Source organism: Neovison vison, chromosome X (assembly GCF_020171115.1).
Source record: "Neovison vison isolate M4711 chromosome X, ASM_NN_V1, whole genome shotgun sequence".
NCBI classification, from domain to species: Eukaryota; Metazoa; Chordata; class Mammalia; order Carnivora; family Mustelidae; genus Neogale; species Neogale vison.
The window spans coordinates 71,660,529-71,674,392 of record NC_058105.1 but is presented as its reverse complement, the minus strand read 5'-3'; the positions used below and the strand labels follow the sequence as shown (position 1 = coordinate 71,674,392).

The 13,864-nt window shown below is 45.0% G+C and overlaps 2 protein-coding genes across 5 annotated transcripts in view; one reads left to right on the top strand and one right to left on the bottom strand.

Annotated features, from left to right (window-relative positions):
* Positions 1–4,907: 4,907 nt before the first annotated feature.
* Positions 4,908–8,160, bottom strand: PDZD11 (PDZ domain containing 11). 2 transcript variants are annotated; one of them, XM_044234329.1, is made up of 7 exons: positions 8,096–8,160; positions 7,468–7,567; positions 6,937–7,020; positions 6,435–6,491; positions 6,044–6,142; positions 5,749–5,809; positions 4,908–5,561 (listed from the first exon to the last, which is right to left on the bottom strand). In XM_044234329.1, exons 2-7 carry the CDS (start codon positions 7,552–7,554, stop codon positions 5,527–5,529), a joined length of 423 nt encoding a protein of 140 aa, XP_044090264.1. In that variant the 5' UTR covers positions 7,555–7,567; positions 8,096–8,160; the 3' UTR covers positions 4,908–5,526. The 2 variants fall into 2 exon arrangements, with proteins under 2 accessions (XP_044090264.1, XP_044090265.1); XM_044234330.1 differs by lacking the exon at positions 8,096–8,160 and adding an exon at positions 7,864–8,085.
* Positions 8,161–8,302: 142 nt separating this feature from the next.
* The window catches only part of KIF4A (kinesin family member 4A), a 122,107-nt gene continuing 116,545 nt past the window's right edge, over positions 8,303–13,864 (top strand). Inside the window, exons 1-4 of one of the 3 annotated variants that reach the window (XM_044236094.1) lie at positions 8,303–8,371; positions 8,708–8,848; positions 8,958–9,072; positions 12,353–12,543. In XM_044236094.1, coding sequence (XP_044092029.1) covers positions 8,729–8,848; positions 8,958–9,072; positions 12,353–12,543 — 426 coding nt within the window. In that variant the 5' untranslated portion in view covers positions 8,303–8,371; positions 8,708–8,728. Of the gene's footprint in view, positions 8,372–8,397; positions 8,416–8,707; positions 8,849–8,957; positions 9,073–12,352; positions 12,544–13,864 lie in introns of those variants that run through there. The other 2 variants (XM_044236095.1, XM_044236096.1) reach the window with 2 other exon arrangements.

The window sequence follows — 13,864 nt, the reverse complement described above, 5'->3', positions numbered from 1 at the left end:
ACACCTCGCTCTGGTGCATCTGGGCAGGAGCACCACTGTAAAGCTCTAATAAATCAACTTGTCCAAGACGCGCCTGGCAATTTCTTTGGTATTTCCTTCTCCGGGAGGGTGATGGCATTACAGAGAACAGCACCCTCTGCCCCTGGCAGTGATGATTCCGAAGCATGTGCTTTTCCCCCAAGCAAGCCTCTGGCTAGGCCTCCCTCTGGCTAGGCCACCTGCCCTCTGTGGATCCTTCAACTTGCCCTCTGGACCCTGGCTATCCCCACCCCCACCCTACCTCCGCAGCCCCCCCTTCCCCCTTAACGTCACTGCCGCGATCTCCCACAGATCATCCACAGCTCCAGGCAGGGCCTGAGGGGGTGTGGCTGTGCCCCCAACCCTGAGTCCATGTGCAAGGTGATGAGCAGAAGGACAGAGAGCACACCATCCACCTGCCGCCATGTACAGCCTCGCATGCAGGGCCCACGGCAAACCAGAGGCTTCTGGAAACCACTGAGCCGACCCTGCACAAGCCCAAACTCATGTGCCTGGGGGAGCAGAGCAAGGAGAAGGGGGGTATCTGGGTGGGGCTCTGAAGATCGGGAGGTGTGACTGGGATGGAAGAGTGTCAGGGGCGGGATCAATTTCCTCCTCCTCACTGGGGGTGATGGTTGGCCCACTTACCCACCTCACAGTGGGGAAGATACTGCTCCTCACCGACTTCCTGTACTACACCTTCAACTGTGCCTGCCAGGTGAGCCCACCAGCAAGACATCACACAGAACATTTTGTCCCCTCCTCAGCCAACCCCCCTAGGGATTCGTCTCAAAGTTATCTATTGTAAGCATTGAGAAGTTGAGCCAGGACAACCTTCTCAAGGGCCATTCCCCACTTCTGGTTCTAAGACTGCCTGGTATTGGAAGGAGATGAGGGGTGCAGAGTACCCAACCCTGGGTTGCAGGCAGTCATTGGACTGGACTTCCTAAGATCATGTGCTTGGGAGGACCAGATGTTGAGTGTTCACTCTCATATCACTAACTCTATACCTTGGCCCCTTAGGCCTATTCATTAATGGTTGGGCAGCTCTGTCTTGGATTGTCTGTGGATAAATCAGGGGAAAAAATATAGAACCTCCCCAAATGACCAAACCCTGCTTTGTTTCTCATTTTCTCTGCCTCCGTCTAGTCTCCCCCTGTAACACAGAGTCCAAGAGGCTTTGAATCCTTAAGTCGGTTGCTCCATGGGGTCTTCTTTAATTAAGACAGTATATTGTGATTGGATCTGTCCTAGGATGGTAGGTCACTTGGTTTGTGGCCGTAGCAGCCACTTTTCAAGGACACGGTTTCCTTGATTCTTTTTGGTTCGCCTTTTAAGTTTTAACCTTTAAAAGGTACGTTTCTTTCCCTTCTGAGCATTTTTTTAAAGTTTTTATTTACTTGTCAGAGAGAGCACAAGTAGGGGGAGCAGCAGACATTGGGAGAAGCAGGCTCCCTGACAAGCAAGGAGCCCAATGCAGGACTCGATTCCATGACCCAGGGATCATGACCTGAGTCGAAGGCAGCTGCTTAACCGACCAAGCCACCTATGCATCCCTCTCAACATTTGCTTATGCAGGTTCAGCTGCAGCTATGGGACACAGCTGGCCGGGAGTGCTTTTGCAGCCTAAATTTCTAGGTACACATGATTCAACTACTATAATGGCTGGTCTAGGACACCACAAGTGTGTGTTAAGCCATGTTTTATTTGAAAAAGGGATTGAGGAAAACAATAGGGAAGTTGGTAAGACTAGCAGAGAGGAAGGACAGGTACATTATTCTCTCTAAACCTCTACTAAGTGTTTCAACTCTCCGCAACACATTCTCTCACAGACATCGTTTTCAAGGAAACACGTTAAGTGGATAGATGTAGGAGCAGAAAGAGGTGATGATACCATCATCGCGTAAGTGGGTAACAACACTGATCTGAACAATAGGTAAGGAAGAACTACGACTTCTGGCACACCTAGAGTTCAATTGCAATGGCGAGGGTCTACTGTGCTGTGTTTACATGGGAGAAGTTTACAGTTTCAGGGAACAGAAAGGTGATGGGTTCAAAGCTTCTATGGTTCATATCCTGGGGAGGCATCATTAGACTTCAGAAGGATCCGTCCCTATTCACTTTGAGTTACCATTTACCACTATCTGGTGCCTTGTATCATTTCTCTTTTGTCCAAACAAGTCTCTGCAGATGACAGGGAAGAAATACCCAGAGACCTCAGTGTGATGTTTGAAACCAGTGCCCAAATGGGTTAGAATGTGAAATATGTAATGCCCATTTCTCTTTGTACTTGTTGTACTCTTGTCTCTAACTACCTCTCACTCCTTATTCTTTTGGATAACCTTGGCTTGTCCTATCTTAGGGTGGGTACAAGTTTCATTTCCCCATCATGCAGCACAAAGGCCCAGAATCTCTGAACCTGGCCTTTTGCACAAGTGCACACATGTGCACACAAGCGCATGTGTGTGTGTGCGCGCACACACACACACACACACACACATAGAGTTATTCCAGCACATGGCTTCCACTCTGCCATCCAGAATTCATTTCCACTGAAGAGAGTTCTCTTTTCTCCCAGCTTTGCTGGGCTAGGGAGTGTAATGTAGAGAAGGCAGACTTCCTTTGCTGATTTGATGGCCAGGGCTGACTGCTATTTTTGGTAAAATGGGACTAACCTCAGCCAACAGCTCCCTGGTCTTCCTTTAGGCAAGAGATAAGATCAGAATTCTTTGGTTTCCTAGAAGATGCCCCCCTGGTAGCTGAGATTTAACCCCAGCTACATCCCTCTTACCTTAATACACACTACAGTGGTGGAAATTCAACTGGAGTCTTTCATAGAGTCAGGCATCAAAAGACATTGACTCTGTCTAATCTGATGACTTTATTGCATTTGGGCTTCCCAGTAATCCTTCTCCCCCCACCTTCAGATTTAAGATTTAAATACTTGGCTACTGGGGCGCCTGGGCGGCTCAGTCGGTGAAGTGTCACAGCCTTCCACTTGGGTCATGGTCCTGGGGTCCTGGGATCGAGCCCCACATCAGGGTCTCTGCTCAGTGTGTGCATGTGTGGGGGGTGGGGTTCCTGCCTTTCCCTTGGCCTCTACTCCTCCTCCCTGTGTTCTCTCACTTTCAAATAAATAAATATTTAAAAATAAATACATACATATTTGGGTACTTACCAAGTTTCATACAATTCCTGAGCTTAGAGGAGTTAAGATAGAACCCCCAAAGGGCACCTGGCTGGCTCAGTGGACCACGTGGCTCTTAACATCAAGGTCACTGAGTTCTAGCCCCACGATGGGTGTGGAGCGTGCTTAAAATAAAAATTTTTAGGGGCACCTGGGTTGTTAAGTGTCTGCCTTCAGTTCAGGTCACAATCCCAGGGTCCTGGGATCAAGCCCTACATTGGGTTCCCTGCTCAGCAGGAAGCCTTCTTCCTCTCCCACTCCCCCTGCTTGTGTTCCCTCTCTCACTGCGTCTGTCAAATGAATGAAAACTTAAAATTTTTTAAAAACATAACCCCCGAAAATGCTATTGTTTTTTCACAACTGCATCTCGCAGCTATGGGGGGTGGAATGTTCTTGCAGGGCCCAGGCATCCCACCTTACCTTCTCTTGACTGCTAAAAGCCATCTCTAGGGGATGCCGGCCTACGGCAGCTGGGATACCTCAAAGACAGAGTTCATTCCCCGTGGTTTCTTATCTACACCCGATAAACCACTGGTCCTTGGGCCTCAGCCTGTTATTGCTCATCTTCTCCGTGCTATGCCTGTACCGTTACAATGCAATTGCATCCTGCTCATTCCAGGTACCTCCAAGGGAGAACAAATTTAGCGCAGGAGGCTTTTTGCCTCTCAGGCCCCTGGCACCTAGCTGGGACTTTTTACCATGTCTACCACAGTTCTTAGAGGAGTTGTTTTTAAACCTGTTAACTGCAGGCAGAGTACGTGACCTCGACATTCAGCCCACTCAGCCAACAGGCCTTTAGGCAAGTCTCAGCCTCCAGTTTTTCAGATGGCCACTGGGGGGCAGCACAGCAAGCAGGAGCAGGAGCCGGAGCCTAATTTCCCAAGGAATGGGAGACTGCCTCCAACTCCACTCCCAAGGGCACTGCTACCTGCCAGTAGCGCATAGTAAAGCTAAGATGGGATGTATAGAGACAGCCAGAACCTACTCATAGCCATATACTGTTTAGAACGGTTCCCCACATTTGAAGACTTTTTAAAAAATTCAGATTCCCAGGTTCCACCCCAGAACAACAGAATCACTCTCCAGGGCCAGGGCGTGGAAATACACATTTAAGCTTCCTAGGATTCTTTCACGGCAAACTGGGGACTTTCATCATGGGGGGGGGACTTCACCCCATACCTCATTAGAAACCTTTCTGTTCTGAATGGGTATTTTAAAGATGCCAACGGAAATGGCATAAAGTGTGGTCTGGAATCGCTAACAATGAACTGGTAATGAAGACGGTGGCAGGTTATGTGGGTGTTGGGAGTGGAGAAAAGGAGGGAAGTCAATAGTATCACTCAACCTACAAGTTGGAAATTAGCTCCTACTGCTGTCCCTGAAAGGAATGCCTCTAAGCCTCTCCCTTCATTTGTGTCCCAGATCAAAGATCCTGGGGAAGAAGACAACTACCCTAATATCACGTCCCTGCAAAGAAAAGCCCAAAGTTCATGAGGGAAGGGGCACTGTTTCTTCCAGTACTCACCTCACCCTATACCATTCCTCAGTTACACTGAAGGGAAGGTTCCCACACCTTCCTGAGGGACTGGCCAGATACAGTTGTGCTCGTACTTCCCACTGGCTTCTCTCCTTGGAAGAGCTTTTATTTTTGCCTCAATAGCATTTAAAACCCAGTCAGTATCATCCAAAAGTCACACTGACATTTCCTCAGCATTGCCTTTTATTTTGGAGGGCGGGAGAGCAGGGGAGAGAAGAGGATAGGAGAACGGAGATGGGGAAAAACAATCCCAGGGAGTCTCTGTAGGGTCTGAGACAGGTAGTACAACAATGGGATGAGATGGAAGGCCCCCAGGATTCTTTTTGCTACTGATTTCTAGACTCTGATGAAAATGAGAGGGCAAATGTGTAGTTGGTTAGCACACGGTAGTCAATAAACATCAGTTGCCTCAAGATTCTTTCTTCTATTGATTTCTAGTCTCTAGTGAACACGGTGTGACATGTGCAGTTGTCTAGCACATGGTCCCCAATAAATGTCAGTTGCCTTTTCTAGCTGGGCTCTCCACAGGCTATATCTAGAGATCTCCATTCTTCCCGTTTCAGGGAATGAAGCCCACCTACAGAATGAGGGAACAAGAAGTACAGAAGAGTCTGGGTAATGCAGTTGGCTAGATGGCTTGGTGGTGGGGCCTCACTGTGTCCCCAGCCTCCCCACTCCACTCTGTCAGGGTGGGGCTGAGAGTAGAGTTTCCCAAGAGGCTTCCCTGAGGCCTAACCAGCTTGTCCTAGAACATTCCATGTGGAGCGCTATGGGCTGCAACTCTCTAGTGTACAGTCCTCTCTTTCTGACGATGATAATCTGGGGAAAAGGAGAAAAGAAAAGGAAGACAAGAACGGGTTACTTTCAGGCCCGCACTCCCAGTTCCCCATCCCCAGCTTGGTGGCAGCGGGGGCTTTAGTAATCCATATTTAAAGAGTTCCAAAAAAAAAAAAAGAGTTCCCACCCAGGGCCCTCCCAGGTAAACGAAAAAGTGAGTGGCACTTACTGTAGGGAAAGAAGCGGACACGCATGCTGATCTCACGGGCTGTCTTCAGGATCTCAACAGCCTGTAAGGAACACAGCAGCTTGTACAAATGAAGATACGATCCAGAACAATATCATAACAAGAGGAAAATCATTTGGTACTCCAACCTTCCAGGTCACTACTGGCTGCTTCTTCCTAATGGACTTCCTTACTGGAGACTCCTTCTTATCAAATTAGAGACTAGGCTAATCCTGTCCAACCTTTCCTACACCAGGGATGACTTCTCACTTCACCAAAGCCCAGATGCTGTGCTCACCTTGCTGTGTTCAATGTCTTGGAAATCCACATCATTCACAGCTAGGACTTGGTCCCCTTCCTGAAGTCCTGCCCGATGTGCATCCGAGTCGGGAATAACCTGTTGGCAAGGAGAGAATACACGAGATTGAGGTGAGAGAATTTCAAAGGCTGTAAGTGAAATTAAGTGCTATTCAAATGTAAGGTGCTAGCGTGCATGTGTGTGAGACAATGTAAGGAAACAGATGGTTTGCGAGGGGAGAAGTTTTACATGGGAAAGGGTGTCCCCATGATGCCCCTTCTGTAGGTCTACTCTATCATTCTCCTCCCAGGCCTTTGGACACTCGGGTTCTGCAATCTGGTAATTTAACAAAGGGAATGAGCAATCCATATTGCCTACCAGGCCCACATACCTTGGAGATAAAGATTCCTAGCTGGGAGGCCTTTCCTCCTCGGATATTAAATCCCAACTGTAAGAAAAGAGCACAGATCAATATAGGTCATGCACACAAGAACATCTAATAGCATCACTGTATGCCAGCCTGGCTTACATGTTCCTCAGAGAGGAGTCAGAAATTATGGAAGTGGTATCTCAGATTTTCTGCCCATTAAAGTTTCCTTACCTTCCTACCTGCTTTCCCATCAATTCCCTCAAACACTGTCAACTTCTGGGCCTAGTACAGACAAAGCTAGCCTGGATTAAGACACAATTGTTCCAGGGCACCTGGGTGACTCAGTCGGTTAAGCATCTTGCCTTTGGCTCAGGTCATGATCTCAGGGTCCTCAGCAAGGAGTCTGTTTCTCCCTCTCCCTCTGCACTCCCCCAATCTGTGCGTGCGCACGCTCTCTCTCTTTCTTTCAAATAAATAAATAAAATCTAAAAAAAAAAAAGACACAATTGTTCCATAGGCTCACCTGAGCTCCAGGGGGCTTCTTCAGTGTGACGATTCGGGGCAGAAACTGGGTCAACTCATTGTTGTAGTCTGGGTGATACACCCTCTGCAAGACACAGCAACCCCAGAAATCTGACTACCAGCCTTAGATTTTATACACATCTTCACCTGGACTAAAAATGTATCACCTTGAAGTCAGGAAAAGGTGCGGCCATGAACTTAGTTGTAAGCAGAACAGCTAACACTGCCCAAATGGGGAGGTGGATAGCAGGGGGAAATGTTAGCAGCCCAGGGGCTCCCCCACCTCTTTATCTTGAGAGAATAGAAACTAGGGCTCTAAAACTCCAGAATTCTCTGGTGTGAATGTACTCTGGCAGGAGGATACCATTAGAAGCTCCCAATGGGCTCAGTTGTTCAGAATCCAACTTCTGGGTCCCCTGGCTACAACAAAGGCTAGAATTCACCCTCTATTGAGATTTCTAACCCTGCCATTCTACCTTTCATATACCATCTCATGCCCACAGGGATGAATCCCCTCCTCAACCATTCCCACCTCATGAGGCGGAATCCATGCTGGGGGATTCTCATAGGCAGGCAGGAAAACCACGGGGTAGTCATCGTAAGGAATTCGGCTGTCCATCTCCAGCAAGGCCCTGGAATGGAAGGAAGGGTGAATCAAAGCTGACCAAAAAAAAAAAAAAAAAAAAAAAAAAACGGTTCAAACGGGTCAGCAGTCCAGCAAGTTTCAAAAAACAACTTCACTCCACCCCAAGGGTGTCAGTCTATGGGCTCAGCCCACTTCCTGGTGACAGAGACTGAGAGAGAGAAAGAAGAAAAAAGACGGAAGAAAACAATTAACTTTGCTGAACATCTGGATGCCAAACAACCTGTTAGTTACTCCATAGAGATGGTCTCCTTTCTCACAACAGTCCTGAAAAAAAGATGTTACCGTATTCATTCCAGAGAAGGGGAAATCAGGAACGTCTAATTTCGAAGTCCAAAGGAGGGCTGCCTTCAATATTCATAGGGACTCGACACCGCCCTGTGCACATCCCGTAGTAATGGTGGGGATTACCAAAAACGACCCCTCCTCCACCGCCAGCCATCCTCCAGGTCCCCGCCCCGCATTCCGCTGGAGTCCCGCGCATAAGCCGCAGTACACGCCAGACCACCTCACCTACCCGCAGGCCTCAGGAACCTCAGAAGCCGCTCACCGCCGATCCAGTGTGGAAACCGGAAACGGATGCTCCGGTGGGTCGGAAGGGGCGGGTTCAGGGTGCGGCGCGCAGGCCCTCCCCTTCCCAAAGCGTCTTCCTGCGCGCGCCGACGTGCGTGCTTGTCCCGCAATCTGTCTGCGCTCCGATTGGCTGGCGCCTCAGGGACTGATTTGAAACTTGGCGGTTAAAGCTCCGGTCGGGACAGGGCGGCGGGAGACCGGGAAAGGGACGTTTAGTTTGGTGAGTTAAGGGGGCACACCTTCGCTCAGGATCTGCCTTTCCTGGTACGCTGGGGCTTAGGTTCTTTGTCGACATCTCCGCTGGGGGCTTTCCTTTTCATTTCAGACTTCACTTCTCTCTCTTCAGAGCGTGGGGCTGACGGGCTGTCCGGTCGTGGCCAAGTCTGAGGGTCAGTGACTCTCCGCAGGCAGCGATCCCGCTGGGGACGGGGAGGCTGCCACCTATACTGCCGAGTTCCATAAACCTATCCCACCCTTCAAGGCGGGCGGGAACTCCCACCCCTCCCGACCTCCAAAGATTCATCAGCAAGTATCTTTTCTTTTCCCCTCTGCGCAGAGACGGTGCTGCGGTAGGATCATGAAGGAAGAGGTGAAGGGAATTCCTGTAAGAGTGGCACTGCGATGTCGCCCTCTGGTCCCCAAAGAGATTAGTGAGGGCTGCCAGATGTGCCTTTCTTTCGTACCCGGGGAACCTCAGGTGCGTAGGAAGAGTCCTGGGCCTGCCTCTGAACAGCTGGGGCCAAATGGCAGTAGGGGCGTGGTCTTGCCTTGCATTTTTCTTACTCCTTGTCCCTTGCCTTCTCTAGGTGGTGGTTGGTACTGACAAATCCTTTACATACGATTTTGTGTTTGACCCGTCTACGGAACAGGAAGAAGTCTTCAATACAGCAGTAGCTCCACTCATAAAAGGCATATTTAAAGGTGAGGCTATTTGATTCTTCCACCGGTTCTCGAGTGTATGTTTGGTGTCAGCTGTGGTACATGGGTGCTGCAAATAGAGGAATGGATGAAGCATGAGTCCTGCCTTCAAAAAGCCCGCAGCCTAGGAACCAACTCAGTATCATTTGTGAAAGTCTGTACCCTTGGTGCTAGTTTTCTACTGTATTTGCTTTCTGTGGTTCTGCCCCTCTTTGACTTGTATATATATTTTTGTTTGTCCTGGAACTTCATTAGATTCTAAGCTCTTTCATGGGTGCTGAAGATGATCATTTGCCAACCTACTTAAGGCCCAGGTACTCTGAAGCCTGTTGAGGATTCAGAGAAAAATTATATAGCTTTCAGGCCCTGGAAGAGTTCAAAGTCCAAGAGTAGGAGTGGAAGTAGATGACTACATACGTAATTTTAAATACATAAAACATTTTAATCTTTTTGCACTTACCTTTAAGAAAAAATATTTTAAGAGTTAAAAATACACAATAGAATCAGTGCTGCAGTAGAAGTAGCACTGCTTTCAAAGTGTTATGAAAACCAAAAGGATGGCACTAACTCTGTGTGGGAGATTAGGGGTGAATGTAATAGCACAGGCAATCTTTGAGAGAGATCTTGCATTATGAATGGAATTCTTTTAGGTGAAGAAGGCTATTTTCTAAAGTCCCTGAGTCCTCTGACCAGTTAATAATCTTTATTGAAGAAGCTAAGACTTTAGTGTTGTGAAGACCACAGCATGAAAGCAGGGTTCTAAAGAAGGGAGCAGTGCCTGAGGGGTGTTTAATTACTATTATTCCAGTACAGAGGTTATTCAGGATTCAAAGCACAGGTCTATGTAAAAGAAGTTAAACCACTTCACACCAGTCCCTTAAAGATGAAAGGCCCATTTGTACATCATGTAGTCTAACTTTGTATCCAAAGAAAAATGCTTTCCAGAAATTTCTCTAAGTGAACTTCCAGTGTCCATTTAAATTTTATTTCTGATACGGAACTCACTGACTCACAAGGTGGTCCCATTGTTTGGATTTTGGACAACTCCAATTGCGCTAGATTATATTGAGATGAAATTTGCTTCCCTATAATTTCGGCCCATGATGTTAGTTCATCCCTCTAGGCAAATTCACATATTGTTTCCACTTTTTAAAATGATGTTGTGGCTCAGAGGACACTGAACACTTCGCTTCACATTTTTAAAATATTAAAGCAATAATGTCAAACAAATGTTGCAAGAACAGCATAAAGAACTTTTTTTTCCTGAATCACTTGAGATGAAGTGTTGACCTGATGCCCCCTAAATACCTCAGTGTATATTTGCTACAATCAAGGGCTTCCTCCTACATAACTACAATGTAAGCATCAAAATGATGAAATTAGCATTGCTGTATTACTACCATCTAGTCCTCAGACTTCATTCAGGATTCAGGTTTCACCAGTTGTCCCAATAATGTCCTTTAGAGTAAAAGGATCTCGTTCAAAAGCACTTGTATTTAGTTGTACTGTCTCTATCTAGTCTCTTTCATTCTAAAGTTTTTTCAGTCTCTCTCTATTTCTTTTTTCTAATTTTGTGATCCTGATTCTTGAAGATCACCAGTTGTTTTGTAAGCTGTTTACCATTTTTGGTCTGTTTTCTGTTTATTTATGACTGAATTTAGGTTGTATATCTGTAGCAGGAATATCACAGAAGTGGTGCTGTGTTTTTCCCATTGAATCCTGATGGGTAGCACATGATGCTTCATTTTATTACTGCTGATGTTCATTTTGATTATTCGATTATGGTGTTATCTGCCAGGCTTCTCCACCATAAAGTTCATCTTTTTCCCATTTACGCATTTAGAAGACAATTATGTGAAATAAGTCACTCGGAGAAAGACAACTATCATATGATCTCCCTGATATGAGGAAGTAGGGATGCAACTTGGGGGGTTTTGGGGGTAGGAAAAGAATAAATGAAACAAGATGGGATTGGGAGGGAGACAAACCATAAGAGACTCTTAATCTCACAAACAAACTGAGGGTTGCAGGGGGGTAGGGAGAGGGTGGTGGGGTTATGGACATTGGGGAGGGTATGTGCTATGGTGAGTGCTGTGAAGTGTATAAACCTGGAGATTCACAGACCTGTACCTCTGGGGCTAATAATACATTATATGTTTATTAAAAATTAAAAATTAAAAAAATTTTAAAAAAGAAGACAATTATGTGATTCTGCCAAGTTTCTTCCAATAAACCACTCCTCTTTCCTTTAACTGTTCTGGAAACAGTATGGTTTCCAGACCCTTCATTATCTGGTCATCTTCCTCAGAATCTTGCTTCACAGCTCAGTAAGAGCACTGTAGTTCTATAATTTTATCTTAACTTGGGAATCTATGAGAATTATAGTCTTTAGAGGCAATATAAAGTAGATAGTGATGCCAATATATATGTTTGGTTAACATTGTTCTCAGTTGCAAATACGAAGCCAATATTTTTCAGTCAGCTCAACATCATCCTCCTGTACTCTGAATTCCCAATACCAGAGAGCCCTGAATATTTTGGGAAAAGTACTGCAACTTGGTTTCCCCAGTTATTACTATATATACATATCTGTGGTATTATAGAACATTGTAGAATGTTATTCGTTTGTCCCATAGTCATGCCAGGTAATACTATCTATTTATTACAGTGAAAATCTTAATGGAACATCTTATGATCTTTCAGAATATCAAGGAAAGTCTTCATTTAGACAAACAAGTTCTTTTAAAAAGGGGGAAAAAAGGCCAAGGAGGCTGATATATATGGTCCAGATGCAGTCTGAGAGTTTAGATACGGAGTGGATGCTTTCATTGATTATAAAAATCAACTTTGGTGACTTTTCAGATGAAGACTGGTCATCAAAAACACATACATTGGAATTCCTTATATTTATGAACCTTCTAAGACTTTCATTTAGTTCCCATAATTTAACATGGCTAAAAGTAGAATTGGAAAACTCTGAATGGCTTCTTGGCAGTGAGTCGGCCACTTTTATTATTTCAGTCATACCTTTCGACTTCTTAGCTTTTAAGGGCAATGAAGAGGGGCACACATTCTGGAGCTGGTATTTTTCTCCTTTGCTGGTTTGGAGTAATGCAAAATCCTGGCTCTCATATAAGTTTTCTCTGTGTCTGCTATTCCGAAGAGACCCCTGTCTCAAGGGAGCAGTCTCAATTTTGTTGCAAGTAATTGCTGAAGGAAAGGGTATTTTGTTGATTGGATGAAAATATGAGCACTACTATGCTTGTGACTTCTATTTTGCCAGGATACAATGCAACCGTCCTGGCCTACGGGCAGACTGGCTCTGGAAAAACCTATTCAATGGGAGGTGCATATACTGCAGAGCAAGAGAATGAACCAACAGTTGGGGTCATCCCAAGGGTAATACAGTTGCTCTTCAAAGAAATTGATAAAAAGAGTGACATCGAATTTACTCTGAAAGTGTCGTACTTGGAGGTAAATGATTTATCTTTAATTATACTGAATTCAAATGTTTCTTCGGGTAGAAAAAAATAAATCCAAATCAAGTTTTTTCCTGGCAGACTCAAATTAGTAAATTGCATTTTTAGTAAAGTACATTTTAATAAATTGATAGAGAAAATTTACTGGCTCAGTTGGAGCTGGCTCCCGCCCAGTTCTTTTTTTGTCAGAATAGTCTGTTTAATCTGATTGTTAGAGGAGTTGGCATTGCCGCATAAAAAGATGATAGGAGTTTTTTAATTCCAATTTGGCCTCTGCTGCTGATTCCCTGTAGAGTCTGCAGAAAAATATTTTATTTCCCTTAGCTCTTTTGAGGCCTAAGTGATAATGCTTCTACTTCAGGAAGAATGTTAGAGAAAATGGGTGAAGTATTGAGCTGTGTGATAGAATGTGTTTGTTCAACAGATGTTACTGAATACCTACTGTGTTACAGGGCCTGTTCTAGGTACTTGGGATCTATCCGTGAACAAAACATAAAAATCCCTACCCTTGTGGGGTTTTCATTCTAGTGAATATCACTATACAACTGGATTGGCCAGTTATATCTAACTTCGTGACCTCAAACACATGTTCAGGAAATTTATGGTTTTGGGGAAACTAGCTAGTTGGTTCCATAGCAGTGATATCTTTGACAAGCAATGATTAAGCTTACATAATATAAGCATGAAATTATATATTGTATGTGAATACTTCATCCTGGAGTTGAATCTTAATACGTTAATGGGTATTGGAGGTGTAGAGTTGGAAGACTGGGAGTTAAACATCATTCAGATTTAGCCTTCTTGAATCTCTTGATTAACCCAGTTATGGTCAGGTAATCAAGTGTAAAAATTACTGAAGAACCTGGTATGTTAAATTGCAGCAACAACAATAATAGCAAACAAATGTGGTGCTTGCTATGTACTAAACACTGTTGTAAATGCTGAAAGTTCTGGTTGTTGAAATATTAGTTGCCACTTCTCCTGTGTGCTTCCCATTTCCATTGTCCCCTAAAGACCCATTACTTAAACATTGTAGCCAAATCAGGGAAGGTGATGTTAGGGTATTGTCAAAGAACTGAATTTGGGCATTTGTATAACTTTTCACTGTGTCTGCTATTCTCAAGAAACTGTCTTGAGAGAGCAGTCTCAATTTTGTTACAGTGAATATGTGTATTCATTCTTATAAGTATCAAATACTTACATGTGAGATTAAAGGCCTTTTCTTAACTATGAAAATAATATGTTGTAAAAATTTTTTAATACAGAAAGTCACGAAGAATTTAAAAAATCACCTATGATCCCACCACCCTCAAATT